Genomic DNA, 14,721 nt, shown 5'->3' on the forward strand with positions numbered 1-14,721 from the left:
TCGGGTGTTTACCTGTAGATGAATATAAGAAATTGTAGGGTTCTTCGTTGGGCAACTTTAATTTGGGCCCTAATATTAATAAAAGTAATATATTTAATAAAATTTTAAAAATATTTTTTTTAAAAAATAATATAAAAAAGGGCAAAGTTATTGTTCTTCTTATAACAGAACCGCTTGTCGCCGCCTCCGATACGTCTCCGATTGTCGTTTCCGCCTCCGGTTATCGTTTCCAACGATCGAGAAAATGTCGCTGATAATCGGACACCGGCAAGTAAAACAGATCGGATTACCCTAAACCCTTCACTTAAGTAACTCATTGCCCTAAACTCCGGCTGTCTCTCCAAGGACATGGGTTGGGTCCATGGATACATGACTCCTTTATTGGAATGGAGACGGAAAGTCTTCTCCGACACCCCTTCCAGTACCCCACGCGATCCCCCCACAAGTGTAGAAGATGGAAATGAGTGACGATGAATCCTTTCCATTGCATCTATTAATGGCTCTTGTGATCTTTGGACACAGAAAAATACCATTACCAAAGTCAAAACAATGATCCCACTCAACAATATAGATGATATCACTTTTATCGGTCTCTGGCTAGGCACCAGAGTTCCTCTTGTTCAACTTCATTGTGCAGAGGATTGTAAGGGTATGACACAGCATGTTCGAGGTCGGGACAGATCCGGAAGGGATCGGTGTACATGGTGATGCTGGACATCATGACGGTGACGATGACAGTGACGGCAATACTGATGGTGATATTAGAGAATGTGTCAAATAAGGAGATGGTCCGCAGATCCTCATTCGTCGTTTGATGCATCCATCTTTTCCTGAGACTATGTCTATTGGTGAGCTCTGGTTGGTTAATTTTCGTGCTTGATTGGAACCGAGAGAGACACTGAGTGTGTGTTCCGATGCTCGGAGCATGTTTGAGTTATCGGGTTTTTTCTCGACCATCAGAGACGATAACCAGAGGCAGAAACAATAGTTGGAGACATGCCGGAGGCGGCGACGGACGATTCTGCTACAAGATGAACACTAAATTTATCCATTTTTTATATTATTTTTAAAAAATAAGTTAATTTTGAAAATTAATTTAGAGCCCAAAAGTTGCCCTTCTCTGATATAACCCTTTTTATCTTCTTGATGAAGAAAATGATAACAGTGTATTTTATTTTAAAGGATAATTTTGATATTTTTTAAAAGTCTTAAATCGTATATAAGATCACGTGTTATGACGGTCCGTTAAGGCAGGTATTTGATTATCTCGTTTCCAAAACTCAGATACTGGATTGTAAGATTTTAAAATTCGAGGACCAAATAAATAATCATTCGAGCCAAATACAGAATACTGATCGGAAATTTTCTGTTGTTTGCAAATTTGCCCGAAATGAAATCCCACGGCCACGATAAAATGACATTACGCTTCAAACGTTAGCTTTTCAGGCGGTAGGTGTCCTGACTCCTGACTCGAGTCCTGACTTCCTGAGGCGCAGCACTGTCTAGCGTCTGTGTCTCGCCTCTCCTGTCCTGTGTAGTGTGTCCTCTCTCGTTTCTCCCACGCTCCTTTTCTTTGGACACAAAAAAGCAAACAAAGCGTGTTCGCTTTCAAGCCTCTATCACTCCGGCCGACACCGTAAATATTTGGAAGGAATTCCAAAGTTCTTTCCGCGTTGGGAGATGCAGAGGAAGTGAGAATGTGATGAATAGGAAAGCCAAGAAGAGGGAGAGATGGCGAGGGTAGAATTGGGATACCCAGCAAGAGGAAAGTGGTGGTGTTCTTATAAGAGAACCACTGCCGTTATATGTTCCATTAACATTGTTGCAGCTCTCTACGTTCTCCACTCTCTATCTACCTCGCTTTATATATTCAATAATGCCTCACCCAGTGGTAAGTCTGTTGAAATTGGATTGACCTGACGACACCCATGTCACTTTAGCTATTTTTGTGCTTTCCGGGTTAATATTGAATTTTTTTTTGAATAGCCCATTTGAGATTTCTGCTTTTCTGGGCTAATTCTCTCTTAACTGTGAAAAATCACATTTTGTGATTTCTGTTGTATTCCGCTTTTTTTTTTTTGTTTATTTTTTGGTGCTTGTTTGATGAAAGGAGCTCCCTGTTTTCAGCTTTTAAATACAGTCAAGATCAGATTTGGAAAATGGAAGATTCAATTCGTATTCGGAAGGCGTCGGAACCCATAGAGCTTGTTAGATCGGTAAGACCTACATTTTGGTTCGCGGATTTTTTTTGGCTGTTGTTTTATTTAGGTGATTTGGAAGATTGAAGGAGTTAAGTGTTATTTTTTTATTTCATTATTGATATTGATTTGCTGAGGTGTTTGTTGTCTGTGGATAAAAGGTTAAGGAAATGAAGGAGGAATTTTCCAGAGAGAAAAGTGCAGTCGAAATATCCCACTCCATGAAGCAGAAGATAACCCATGAGATTCTACAGAGGTTGAAAGGGCTTAATTCTAATGCAAATGTGAGTGAACAGCAAGGTGCGTGTGATTTGATCTCTCTCTCTCTCTCTCTCTCTCTCTCTCTCTCTTTTAAGTTTCTCCACTGTTATGCAGTTTATTTTCCCCTCATGGCAAATTGTAGTTTTTTTGTTTGGGACTTTCTTTTTAATTGGGAAGTGTTATAGCTTAATTAACTAATCAACTAAAATGCTTCTTTATTTACGAGAGAGTAAATTGCTGCCAACACTGCATGTCTCCGTAGTTTCCTGCTCATATTCCTCTTACATCATTTGATCTTATTGGCTAGTCCGTCTAAAACCAAGTGAAAGCCTGATTATTATTTTCTATTGAGTAGAGTCAGCAAGCAAACATTTTAGAGAGGTGACTGTATGCTTTCTTTTATTCGTGCTATAAGATCCAAATCATCCAATAAGGTTCTTTATGGATAGCAGTTGAATCTTTCTTGGACAGATGCAGTACTACTTATTGCCATTTTTTTTAGTGGACTAGACGATAATATCCAATTGTCCGTCTTACTCCCAAGATCCCTAGACAAGTATAGTTCCCAAGTTTAGCTTTAATTTTTCTTCAGGGATAGAGGGCATTCATTCTGGAGTCGCCAGCACAGGAATAGGGGATAGATGCACAAGTTCCTTCCAATTACTCAAGAGGCCAGACATACTTATTCCTTTATAACTCCATGGAAGCGATACTTCCTCCTAATTCCCCTTGATAAGTGGAATGCCATGCATACTTATTCCTTTATCCCCGAAAGTATGCAATAAGGAGACATATACAACAGCTCTAGGCTGACAATACAAACATAACTAATCATGTCACTTTTGGTTGAGTAGGGTGTTAACCAGCCTTAGATAAATCCAAACAGCATGCTCACTCCCAAACATGTAACTGCCTAATGTGATGCATCTAGGTCCATGACACATAGAAACCATCTCTCATCTACCTAATAAACCACCTGGCGATCTTCCTCGACATCTAAGCATTCAAAACCCAAGGAAATGTAACACATGGTAATAATAACAAAATGTTTGTTTGAGTGAAATCTTATATACCAATTGGACCAGGTAAAACCAGGACTATCGCTCCTCCCTGCCGTGTAAATGTCTCAATGGCTGAGGGCCCTGGGTTGCCCATTGAGCAACCATCTATCAATATTCTAGTATGGAATGATCTAAGCAATGCTATTTTCATATTATTTGCTTATAGCTTATAGCTTATCCATGGGATTCATCATTTTGATTACCTTTTCTCCTAAATGCAATCCTCTTCCTCATGGTTACTCAGTAACCTTCTATGCAAGGCTTGGGTGGGGAGATACTTCAACTTCTTTAGTATCTACGTATCTACAGAATAACTGTTAAATATACAACCAGTTTCATAACAAATAGTATAGACTTTTATCATTTTCTAAAATATGAAGTATCTTCTGCAGTCTTTATCTCAAATGTTGAAGTTTTCCCTATGATGCATTTCATCTATCTATTTTGTTTCCGATCTTTGCAACCTAAAAGGTAAGTTGTCACTGAAGATTGGAAAATTTAAGCCGACTTGGTGACTAAGAGCAGTATTTCGATAAAATTCTTGTGTTACCTTGCTATTTTCTTCTGGGAAGAAGCCCCACAATCTGAGGGTCTGACATCCTGTCTTCTATCTTGCTTTCTTTTTGTTTATATTAAGTCCTTTCTAAAAGAGCCAAACTATTGTGCTACCCTACAAAATTATCCTCAAGGGAATTGAGTTCCTTTGTGTACCTAGGACCAATACATAGTACTAATGCTTCTATTTTGGCCTTGTTCGTTTTGACACTATATATTTACCTGGGTAAAGAGAGAGGAGATGAGAGGGAGAGAACATTTACCGACGCAGTGCAGTGAGGGGATAAGTTATTTACCCATGTCATGGGGAAATCAGATTTGGTCCTCACAAGACCGTTCTCACACCGGTCGCACAGTCCCTTGTAGCCATTGGGAATCTCTCCATGAAAAAAACCATACAAATACGGAGATATTCTCAATGACGGCAATAAAAGGCTGTGTGAACGGTGTGAGCATGGCCTTGTGAGCACTGAAGCCGATCTCTGTCACGGGAGGGTATCAGTTGCCCAAATAGCATGGGGCCTAGTATAGCAGAAAATGAATGCGACTAAGATGGTCAACTTATTGGTTGACCAACTTACCCCCCCCCCCCACACACCCACTAAATACTGGCAAACAAACGAGGCCTTTGTTCAAATTCTCCTCATCCTTTGGAGCTGAACAACATTGGTATACTGCTATATTTTTCTGGTTTTGTGCTTCACAGTTCCATATTTTAATCTATTTGATTGATGCCTGATTTTGATGAGCAGAGTCTGTGGAGCTCTGGCGAAAGGAAAAACTAGAAGAGGCCAAACAGTTGACAGTTCTAAAACCAACCATGAATTCAACCATTCAAGTCAAAGAAGCGAGTACAGATTCTTGCCTATTCTTCCATTACATCTTCATTTATTATTTTCATGAAAAATAAGGATCCAATACTTGTAGGATGCATTATAAGAATTCTTTATTGACTAGATTCCTAGTGCTTGGTATACCAAAGGATTATCATCACCATCATCTAAGCCTTGTCCCAACTCTCAACTATATGGGGTTGGCTGCATGAATCCTGTTTCACCACTCCGTTCTGTTTAGTGCCATATTCATTATCAGGATACATTATAGACCCCCTGAACTTTTGGATTCCAGCACTCTGCCCCTGCCGTTAGCATTCAGTTAGTTAACTTCATGGAAAATTCCTTTAAACATGCCTAAAACTCCAAACTGCCCTTGTGTTATTTTATGAAACCATTTTGCCCTTTTAACTTGGTCTTTATAAAATCCTAACTCTCACATGTTTCTCTCAACTTTCTTTCAACAAAGTTCATCCTGAAAATTTCTTGAGAATGATCAGTTCACCAATGCCTTGAAAACAATTTGTGCTTTAGAATGGTCATTTTCATCATTTTGATATTTGTTGCTGTCAGGCCATAGAATCTCAAATGAGCAATTTAATAATTTTACTTTTTCCGTCTATCCTGTTAGTGGGTCAGGGGGAAGTGCTGGAATCCAGAAGTTCCCAGGACAGGGTTGGGTGGTCTTTGTCACAAAACAAACTTATGGGGGCTAAGTGTTACCATCCCTAAACTTATGGGGGCTAAGTGTTACCATCCCTAAACTTATGGGGGCTAAGTGTTACCACCCCTAAGTACAGGGTAGCTATCTATAATTTGCTTTTATAATTGTTATTATTATTTGCAGAGAATCTAGTAAGAGCCTTGGAGTCTGGCTGGACTATGCTATTGGAAGAAATTGGCCTTTGGATGCCAGCTGAAATAACTAACAAGGAACATGATGACAAGGCAGAGGGTGATCAAGATCTCGGTAACAGAATAAAAGATCACTTTTTTAATCGTGTTAACCAAACTCTGAGTTTTTCCTTCTTATCTGTTTCCAGATCTCTACATATTAGTATTAAATTCCATCAGAAAACATTAGTCATTTTGATTGTGAAAAACATGGATGTGTTTTTTTGTAATGGACATTTTATTGTTTATGTCATAACGTTGAGCAGAATTTGATACCAATGTATCTTCTCTCCAGATGATGATATTCTACCTGGTCGGCAAGTTCCACCTGAATGCCATGCTGAACTTCATACTGATTATGGTGGGACTGCAGTTAGATGGGGTCTTACTCACCCAAAGGAGAGTGCTGCTGACTGTTGTCAGGCTTGCTTTGAACAGGCTAAACGTGCAAAACCAGGTCAAATGAAATGCAATATATGGGTTTACTGTCCATCTGAGACAGGGTGCTACTCACCAGATATTTATGAACACAAGAATCAGGAGTGCTGGCTTAAATATGTAAGGCTCAGCATAACTTTACCAAGTTGTTGTTTTTCAATTTTCATTATCCAATAAATTATCATGCATACTTGAAATTCAGCATTTCATTCAGTTCTTACAGTTACATAGATGAGATAGATATTTTTTAAGACTTTTTCTCAAAATAAGAGAGATTAACCAAGAAGTTTAAAAGAAATAAGAACGTAGAAAATACAAAGATTTGATGAGTATTGGGGGATAAATGAGAATTAAGAGAGAAACAATAGGGAAATGGGGAAATTTTGAAGTTTACATAAATTTTTATAGATTTTGCTCAGATTGTTGACTGTTAAGATTTCAATGAAACCTTCGGGATCTTTTTTTTTTTTTTCATTTTAGGGCATGTTAAAAAGTACAAAGAATATTTAACTTAAATCTTTGACCTTGTCCAACCTGAGTGCATTCAGCAGCATGATCCCTGTTCCACCATTCAGCAAGGCATATCATCTCTTAAAGAAAGCTATTGTTTTCTTTTCTAACAAGAGAAGAAATTTGACTCTGAAATTAGCATGATCCCAGGAGGTCAGGACCACTTCTAAAATATCCCGCTAGTTGCACCAACTTACATCTTCATTTGGCTTGATGTGTTCAGAGATAGATTACATGGAATCATGCTGATGTAATCAAGGGCTAAATGACTAATTTCATGGATACCTATAATCATAGTTGTCAAGGCGACGCCTAGGCAACAAGGCGCCCTTGGAGGCTTGCCTCGCCCAGTCGCCAAGCAGTTTTGTGCACTGGGTTATAAAATACTTTTATATTTTTAATTTTTGACATTATAATTATAAAATAGACATTATTAAACTAGAATATTCATTTTGTGCTTATATACTAATTTATTTTTATTATTTTCTTATTTTGTTAGGGTTTAATCAACGCAAACATTGCTAACTGCTGTATTGAACCCATGGTTCAAAGTATCGATACACCTGTGTATTGGCAGAGGTGTATTGGTACTTATAACCATACTCCCCCTATTTTTTATTTCTTTGGTTTTCAATTTCATTTTTAAATATATATATATATATATATTATTTAAAAAAATGGGTCCCCGAAAACACCTGTAAACAGGTATCAGGACCCCAAAGATACAATACAATACACCCAATACGGGGCGTATCGTATCAAAATTTTGATCCTTGATTGAACCCTCAAAAATTTCAAAACCTGAACCAATAAGCAGGGGAAGAACTTAAAATTTTGTCTAATCAACAGATTTTCTTCTTCCACCTTTTCTTTTCTTCTTTCCTATAACAAAAGTAGGGGTTCAGCCCCTATATTTTTTGAATTTTCTTTCCTTTGTTCTTTTTCTTCTCATAAAATGTTGATTTTCTAGACTTAAACATGAAATTTATAATTCTCTTATGAAAATTATGAATAATTATTAAGGAAAGATGGTTATGGAACCTAGGGAACTACCCTAGGATATATGGTTTTACTTAAAAAAAATCCATTGCCTAGGTGACTAGATGACAAGGCACCCCCCTGTCGCCTAGCCTTGCCTTGGCGCCTTATTGTGTTTAGTACAGTTCCAAATTGAAATATGGATATGGATCATTATGTTGTATATCTGGCCTTTTGTTTGTACATACTGAAAGTGGATGAAATCTTGTACCTACTGAAAGTGTATGTTAATTCATGTGTCTCTTGCTAATATGATTCATTTTATGAGCAGCTTCTTGATATTATTTTTGTGGGTGGCTCAGTGGGGGTTTCCATGTAACCCTTACCTTCTCTTCGTTGGAAATGCTTTTTAGGAATATGCAGTGCGCAGTATAGGGAATCTTATTGAGGTTTATGGCCCTATTATGAATCTTTGATTTGATAATGTTCACTTGTCCTATGGCCCCTCTCTTGATTCAGAAAGTTGGGATTCTTTATTGTAAAGATGAGTTTTCTATGTGCTATAGGGCTGCAAATTATGACAGGGATGGAATTGGGAAATGAACTGCTTACCTGTCTTGATATTTTTGAGAAATGAACTGCTTACCTGACCCATGAATTCTGAAAAGCATCTAATCAAGCACAATGAATTATTTTGATTAAAGATATAACCTGTCTTGGTATTTTTTTTCTGGATGGAATTATGCCAAGCCAGAGTATGCACCTCCTTTGCCTTAATATTCCCATGTATACACAGTAATTACCATCTGTTTTATGATATGCATTTGTGTTATAATAATTTTTCATCAGAAGTGCTTTTTGGTTGAATTATGCAAAGCGGAGTTCCAAATATTGCTTGATTATCTTTAAGTTTCCTCCATATAACAGCATTGGTTTTATCATTTGTCAAATGCAGGCTGAGAAACCTAAACTGAATTTCAAAGACAAATACTCTGATTCATACAGAAGTGCCCACCCAACAGCACCTGTAATTGTTCCCTGGGTCTCCGGTGTTGTTAGTACATGACGAGACTTTGGTAATAAGAGGGGGGTGGCTAATCTGAAGATACTTCTCAAAATTTAAAGGTCTCAAATTTTGACCATCCATTGGAAGCTAGCTCAATCTAATTTGGACCATCCATTCTCCCCACTGTTTTTGCATGCACTTGGCCTTTGTTCATGTCTTCTATAGTTATTTTTAATGTCTTCTGGGTGTGTTACAATCCGAGCTTGGAAGAGGAAAAGAAGTGCTGTGTATGGTTCTAAAAGTGCTAAGGCTTACAGTCTTGCACCACCTGGAGGAATTTCTAGCATTGAGGATGTTGATCATGGTGCTACGACCTGCAAAGGTTCTTAGATAAATGATCTGTCATTGTTTATTCATTGTAATGTGGACGCAAATTGTTACACATAATTTATTGCTTTTGATATACTGTTTCTCCCAATGTTTTCAAAACCGTATCGAACTGGACGATTGAACTGGACGATAAATGATCTGTCATTGTTTATTCATTGTGTAACTCCCAATGTTACACATAATTTATTGCTTTTGATATACAGTTCTGTTTCAGCCCAGAACTGCATTTTGGCCAAAAACCATTGATTTGGTCAGCGAACTGCTGACCCAGGGGGTCGAACCATCAATTCAGACAACAGTTTTTTGCTGCTTTTATATTTTTTATTATTTTTTATTGTCAGAATGGACTGTTCATTTGGTTTGAATGGTCGGACTGTTTGACTTGAGAATAGGACCCAGAATCCAGTTCGGTTTTAAAAACCTAGGTTTCTCCTTTTTGACGAGCAATACATTTTTATTTTCATTGTTCTAATCAGGCCATCTTGAGAAATTTTCATGACAGGCCCCGTTTTCAGACCATAAAGGCAGGGTTCAAAGTATCAATTATCGATACACCCAATATGCACGTAACTTGCATATCGTGTGTTTCAATAGGCTATAACTGTTTTTATTAGTTTTTAACAATTTTTTTTTATCAAAATTGTTAGGTCAGTTTTAGATGAATTCGGATTTCATCCTCACAGAGTCACAGAATTCCAGATCTCCTGCGAGCAAAAATTCTACTCATACAGCATTCAGTTACAAATTGAGAATATCTTCAATTCTCCATGCATTTTCATGGGGAGATTTTTCCAGTGTATAACTGGGTTTCCATGATTTGATTTCAAAGGTGTATATAGAATTTTGGTTTGCTAAGTGTCCTGTCACCTCCCATACTTGTATGTTTTCATTTATGGGAGATGTTATTAATGCACGGCTGCAAGTACTGTGAGGTGAGTGTTCCTCCGGAGCTTGACAAAATAAAATATGATATGCTGGATATGGGGTGTATCAGTTCGAAATTTTGAAATGTGCATAAAGGGATTTGTGGGCCAACCTATTTATTACCTTAATCTTTTTGATTGCTTGTTATGCGTACAAAATACAAATTCATGCGGCATATATTCTATGAACAGCTTAGTTATTCCAACTTGTTAATCATCTCAATCATGAATCGACAGGAGTGAATGTTTTGTAACTTGAAAATTTAGGAAGGATTTTCACATTAGAAGGTTTCTGATCTGATCACCACTGTTTGATTTCAAATTCAATCCATTTATAGTTGGATCAAATAATTCAATTTAATTTAGATATGACTACATAGGTTTAAGTCTCAAACAAGTTATTTTCAATTTTATCTTTTTTTTTTTAATCTCAAAATTTACTCGAGGTGGAGGGGCGGCCACCTTAGAATTTATTAATCAACCAACTTCAAAAGGAAGGTAAAATAATACAGAAGATGACATAGCCCGCCTTGCCCCAAAACCCAATAAAAAGAACACTCTCAACCCAGCCCACAAGCTACATTAATCAATATGTAAGACAGGAATCTTCATATAATCTTCCCTCAAAAAATTTCTATGGTCTTGAGGAGAAACTACACATCTATTTCTTTCTCTAAGAGTATGAGAGAATTTAATTCTCGTGGGATTGCACATATCCTTGATATTTCCTAATAAGTAGGTAATATTCCAAGGATAAGAGGCCTTTTGAAACAAAATTTCAACTAAAATCTTATTATCACTCTCTACCTCAATAAGAGCAAGGGAGTTTACCTCAGGATCTGACAGATTACCTTGAAGCAAGCTAATTTTCAAAAGCCATTCATTAATTCTCTTGACAACGGTAGAAGAGGTAACCCCTTTACCTTTAAATCTACAACTACATCTCTCATTCCAAAGAATCCAAAGTAAAATGGGAGGTAAAATTTTGATAAGGCGCTGAGATTGAGAGTATGGGTGTAAGCGGATAGAATTCGAATCAGATCAGGTAATATCCGAATTCGAATTCAATTAGAAAATCTGATGTCCAATTTTGATTCGATTCAAATTTAATTAATTAATTATTTTAGATAATTAATAAATATTTTATTGATATAAAGTATATAAATATATAAATTATATAAAATATTTTATATTATACATAAGAATTAAATGATCGATTGAATTTAGATATTTATTGAATCGAATCAGGTCATATTCGAATTCAAATCCAATTAACAATTTAGTATGAATAGAATATCTGAATTTGACTAGTTAGATATTCAAATTCAATTCAATTATGTTGAACATTAAATTCAAAATCGAATTTTGGAATACCATTAACACCCCTAATTGAGAGTCCGTAACAGCATGGCTCCTCGATAACATAATATCCTAGCCACCACGTGTTGAGCAAAGATGATGGGAATATCAAATAAGTTGCTATAGAACACCTATAACTTATTAGCCAAAGCTCCATTAACAAAAACATGATTAATACTCTCTACACTTGGCTGACCGCAACAACAATATTTTGATGCAAGATGGATATCACGTTTACTAGTCACGATATCAATAGGAATCACACCGTGTTAATTTTATTGTTTGTGATATTGATATACAAATCAAAGTTACATTTTAGTTAATTTTACTGATAATTTGATTGTTTATAAGTTTAATTTATTAATTTTATTCCATGTCCGGTTGGTTGTAATCCGAAATTGATTGGAATCCAGTATCAATCTAACAGATTGGACTATGAATTGAAAAGACGTGAAACTGGTAAAACTTTGTAACCAATCATCCAGTATCACAAAGGTGGACCAATCAGATTTGTCTTCTCTAGCGAGACTGGATTCAATTCTCACAAAATTTAAGCTCACACCGTACTCACTTGCAACCTTGTATTTAGAATATTGTATTTATATCTGAGTAAATTGATAAATTCTTTTATGAAGTTTGATAATTGTAATAATTTCTTCTAAACTTTTTGATATGGTTGCAACTCTTTCGTAGAATCTTTTAAAAAAAGGCATGAAAATGTTTAAAATATTCATATAATTGCTTTTGACAATGTTTATTTTCTAAATTTTTTCTTTATACAAATCACTACCTCAAATCCTTTCATAATTACCTTCTTTTTGGTTCATAAATGCAAAAACGTTTGATTTATTTTTTCAAATTTGCCCATAAAACCAATCATTCAAATGCAAATATGTACTCTACATAATTACCTTCTTTTTGGTTCATGAATACAAACACGATTTACATTTTTAAATTGTCATTATATTCATCTTGTTTATTTGAAATCAATGCAAAGCATGAGCCCATCATTAATGCTCCAATTCCTTAAACTTTGATCAAAAAGCAAAATTATGAAAAACACAAAATTGTATTGAAAAAATAGATACAATAATACTCTCTTTCTCTTTATAGTACAAAAATGTCAAAAAATACATTTTTTATTTCTTGATTACTTTTTTACATGTCAAATAAACACTCAAACACAAATTAGGGTATAAATTTTTTGCTGAATTCGATGCTCGGGCAGCAATAGCATAAATTTTTTATGAATTACCAAGATTCCCCCTATACTATGGGGTCTGTGACAAAGACCTCGCTATACTTTGATTTGCGACAAAGACCATTTCCGTTAGCCTTCGGTCTGAAAAGGCGGATGCAATATTTTTTAATCCCCATACTACCCTGAAAAATACTGTTCATCTTCCCCAACCTTAGATATACGAATGGCAGTAATCCCCTCTAACTCAGATTTATTCACACTTCTCTCTCTCCCCCCGATCTCTCTTCTTCCCCTTCCCCTTTCTCTCCTCCTCTTTCTTCTTTCCCGCTTTCCTCTATTTTCCATTCCTCTCGGCCATAGCCGCACAAGTCGTTGCAGCAGCTAAACCTGTTATTATCAGCAGATAAATCATTTTCTTTGTCATCACTTTCTACAACTCGTTGCAGAGGCCAATCTTGATATTCTACTCTTGGAAGATTTTGCTGGTGCTGAAAGCGGGCATTTCGCATTTGCACTAAAAGATAATAACAAGTAAAAAGTTTCAGTGAATTATCAAAGGTAAAAAGAGAAGAAATAGTGCAGTGAAAGCATTGCATACCGTGGAACTTGTCTACTTAATGCCTTTTGCAGTTTCAAGTTGGGGCTTCTTGCTGCCATGACCTGTATGATTGAAAGGTCATCTCTGACGCTATGTACTAATAAGATCAATAGAAGGAAATACACTAAAGCGAATAACTAACCCGAAGCACAAAATTTCTGTAAAGGGTATTGGGATCCAGGTCTTCCTCATGGTTTTGATCGCATCCTGAAAGACAACAACCAGACAGAAGGAAAGATATCCCATAAATATGTCCTCGGAAAAAAAATGAAGATCCGATGAGAACATAAAAAAAAATGAAAAGGGAAATGATTGCATAACAGACATAAGTTTGTCAGTTCTGAAAGTAATCAAAACCAGGACCAAGGAGTACAAACGGAGTCTGCAGGAAGAGAGAACAGAATGTCAAGCCTTAACTTTGTTGTCAATATAATAAACTAAAAGAAGAAGCAATTGAGGTTCAGTTTAACATTTAAGACCAGCATAAGAAGAACAATAGAATCTTGAGTTAAAAACAAGGAGGTTGAAATTAATTTAGATTAGACAAAGTGAAAGCAACATAAGAGCAGATTTTAGTCAGCAGAAGAGAATGTGAATGGTGGAGCTTGTAGACATTTTAAGTTGCATGTAAATCAAATGACAGATCTGGAAATAGAAACAAATAAACAACCTAGACAGTGAAAAAGAAAACGAAATCGATCTAGGCAGCAAACAGGGGAGATAAAAATGTCAGGTTACACAAAATTAACTGCCTAACCATTGAAATCCGCAGAACTGGAGCAAAAACCAAGCGGAATTCGTAGTTAAACGAAAGAGATAGACCTATAACTCACCAACATGCAAACAAAACGAGAAACGATCGTCCGGGCGTGATAGATCAGGTGTACTGAAATCCACAAACTTGGGGCTTTGATGTTCTCATAGAATTCGTCATCGTCTTCGTTGTTGTGGCGGACCACTGATAGGGGTTGCTATTCCATCTTCTCGGACCTTTGCTCGGAAGTTGTGCAAGTGGAGAGTGTCGGAAAGGGATAATGAGATCTGAGTTAAAGAAGAGATGTGCTTGTTCTTTCATTCACTCACTCGCACTGGTTTAAATACCCAGTTTTCTAAGTAGCCGTTGGAGGGGAAGGGGGGGCTTTTCGGGCAATATTTTGATTTTGGAGAGAAGTCGAGAACCGAATATCGGTGGAGAAGAAGGAACGGAATTAGCCGCTGCAACGAGTTGTATCGGCTATGGCCAAGAGGAACGGAAAATAGAGGAAAGCGGGAAGAAGAAAGAGGAGGAGAGAAAGGGGAAGGGGAAGGAGAGAGATGTGAAAGAATCTGAGGTGAGGTAGAGGAGATTACCGCCGTTGTTGTTCGTATATGCTGAAATTGGGAAGATGAATAGTGTTTCTCTTATAAGGGTGATATGGAGATTAAAAAATATTGCAATGGTTTTTTTGGACGAAAGGCTAATGGAAGGGGGTCTTTATTTCACTTCACGGTAGTAACAAAACAAAGTATAGGGGAT

At 36.7% G+C, this 14,721-nt stretch overlaps 1 protein-coding gene and 1 long non-coding RNA gene across 2 annotated transcripts; one reads left to right on the forward strand and one right to left on the reverse strand.

The window, feature by feature from the left end:
• The first annotated feature begins 1,350 nt into the window (after nucleotides 1-1,350).
• Nucleotides 1,351-9,197, forward strand: LOC104605907 (uncharacterized). The gene is made up of 7 exons (XM_010270860.3): nucleotides 1,351-1,891; nucleotides 2,128-2,216; nucleotides 2,360-2,498; nucleotides 4,828-4,926; nucleotides 5,756-5,878; nucleotides 6,098-6,360; nucleotides 8,684-9,197. The coding sequence occupies exons 1-7, from the start codon at nucleotides 1,732-1,734 to the stop codon at nucleotides 8,792-8,794; spliced, it is 984 nt and encodes a 327-aa protein (XP_010269162.2). The 5' UTR covers nucleotides 1,351-1,731; the 3' UTR covers nucleotides 8,795-9,197.
• A 3,219-nt stretch (nucleotides 9,198-12,416) lies between these two features.
• On the reverse strand, nucleotides 12,417-14,606 carry LOC104605901 (uncharacterized). Its single transcript, XR_736712.3, has 5 exons — nucleotides 14,039-14,606; nucleotides 13,531-13,587; nucleotides 13,348-13,412; nucleotides 13,206-13,267; nucleotides 12,417-13,121 (listed from the first exon to the last, which is right to left on the reverse strand). It is a non-coding gene; the product is annotated as an uncharacterized LOC104605901 (long non-coding RNA).
• Between the last annotated feature and the right edge of the window lie 115 nt (nucleotides 14,607-14,721).

The sequence above is a fragment of the Nelumbo nucifera genome, chromosome 5 (assembly GCF_055504915.1).
Source record: "Nelumbo nucifera cultivar China Antique chromosome 5, China Antique-T2T, whole genome shotgun sequence".
In the NCBI taxonomy this organism is placed as follows: Eukaryota; Viridiplantae; Streptophyta; class Magnoliopsida; order Proteales; family Nelumbonaceae; genus Nelumbo; species Nelumbo nucifera.

Bases quoted from the DNA above. Each gene is read 5' to 3' on its own strand.
- LOC104605907 (XM_010270860.3), top strand. From the start codon at position 1,732: ATGGCGAGGGTAGAATTGGGATACCCAGCAAGAGGAAAGTGGTGGTGT. The intron at 2,217-2,359 runs GTAAGACCTACA...TGTGGATAAAAG, and splicing joins CCATAGAGCTTGTTAGATCG to GTTAAGGAAATGAAGGAGGA. The intron at 2,499-4,827 runs GTGCGTGTGATT...TTTGATGAGCAG, and splicing joins AAATGTGAGTGAACAGCAAG to AGTCTGTGGAGCTCTGGCGA.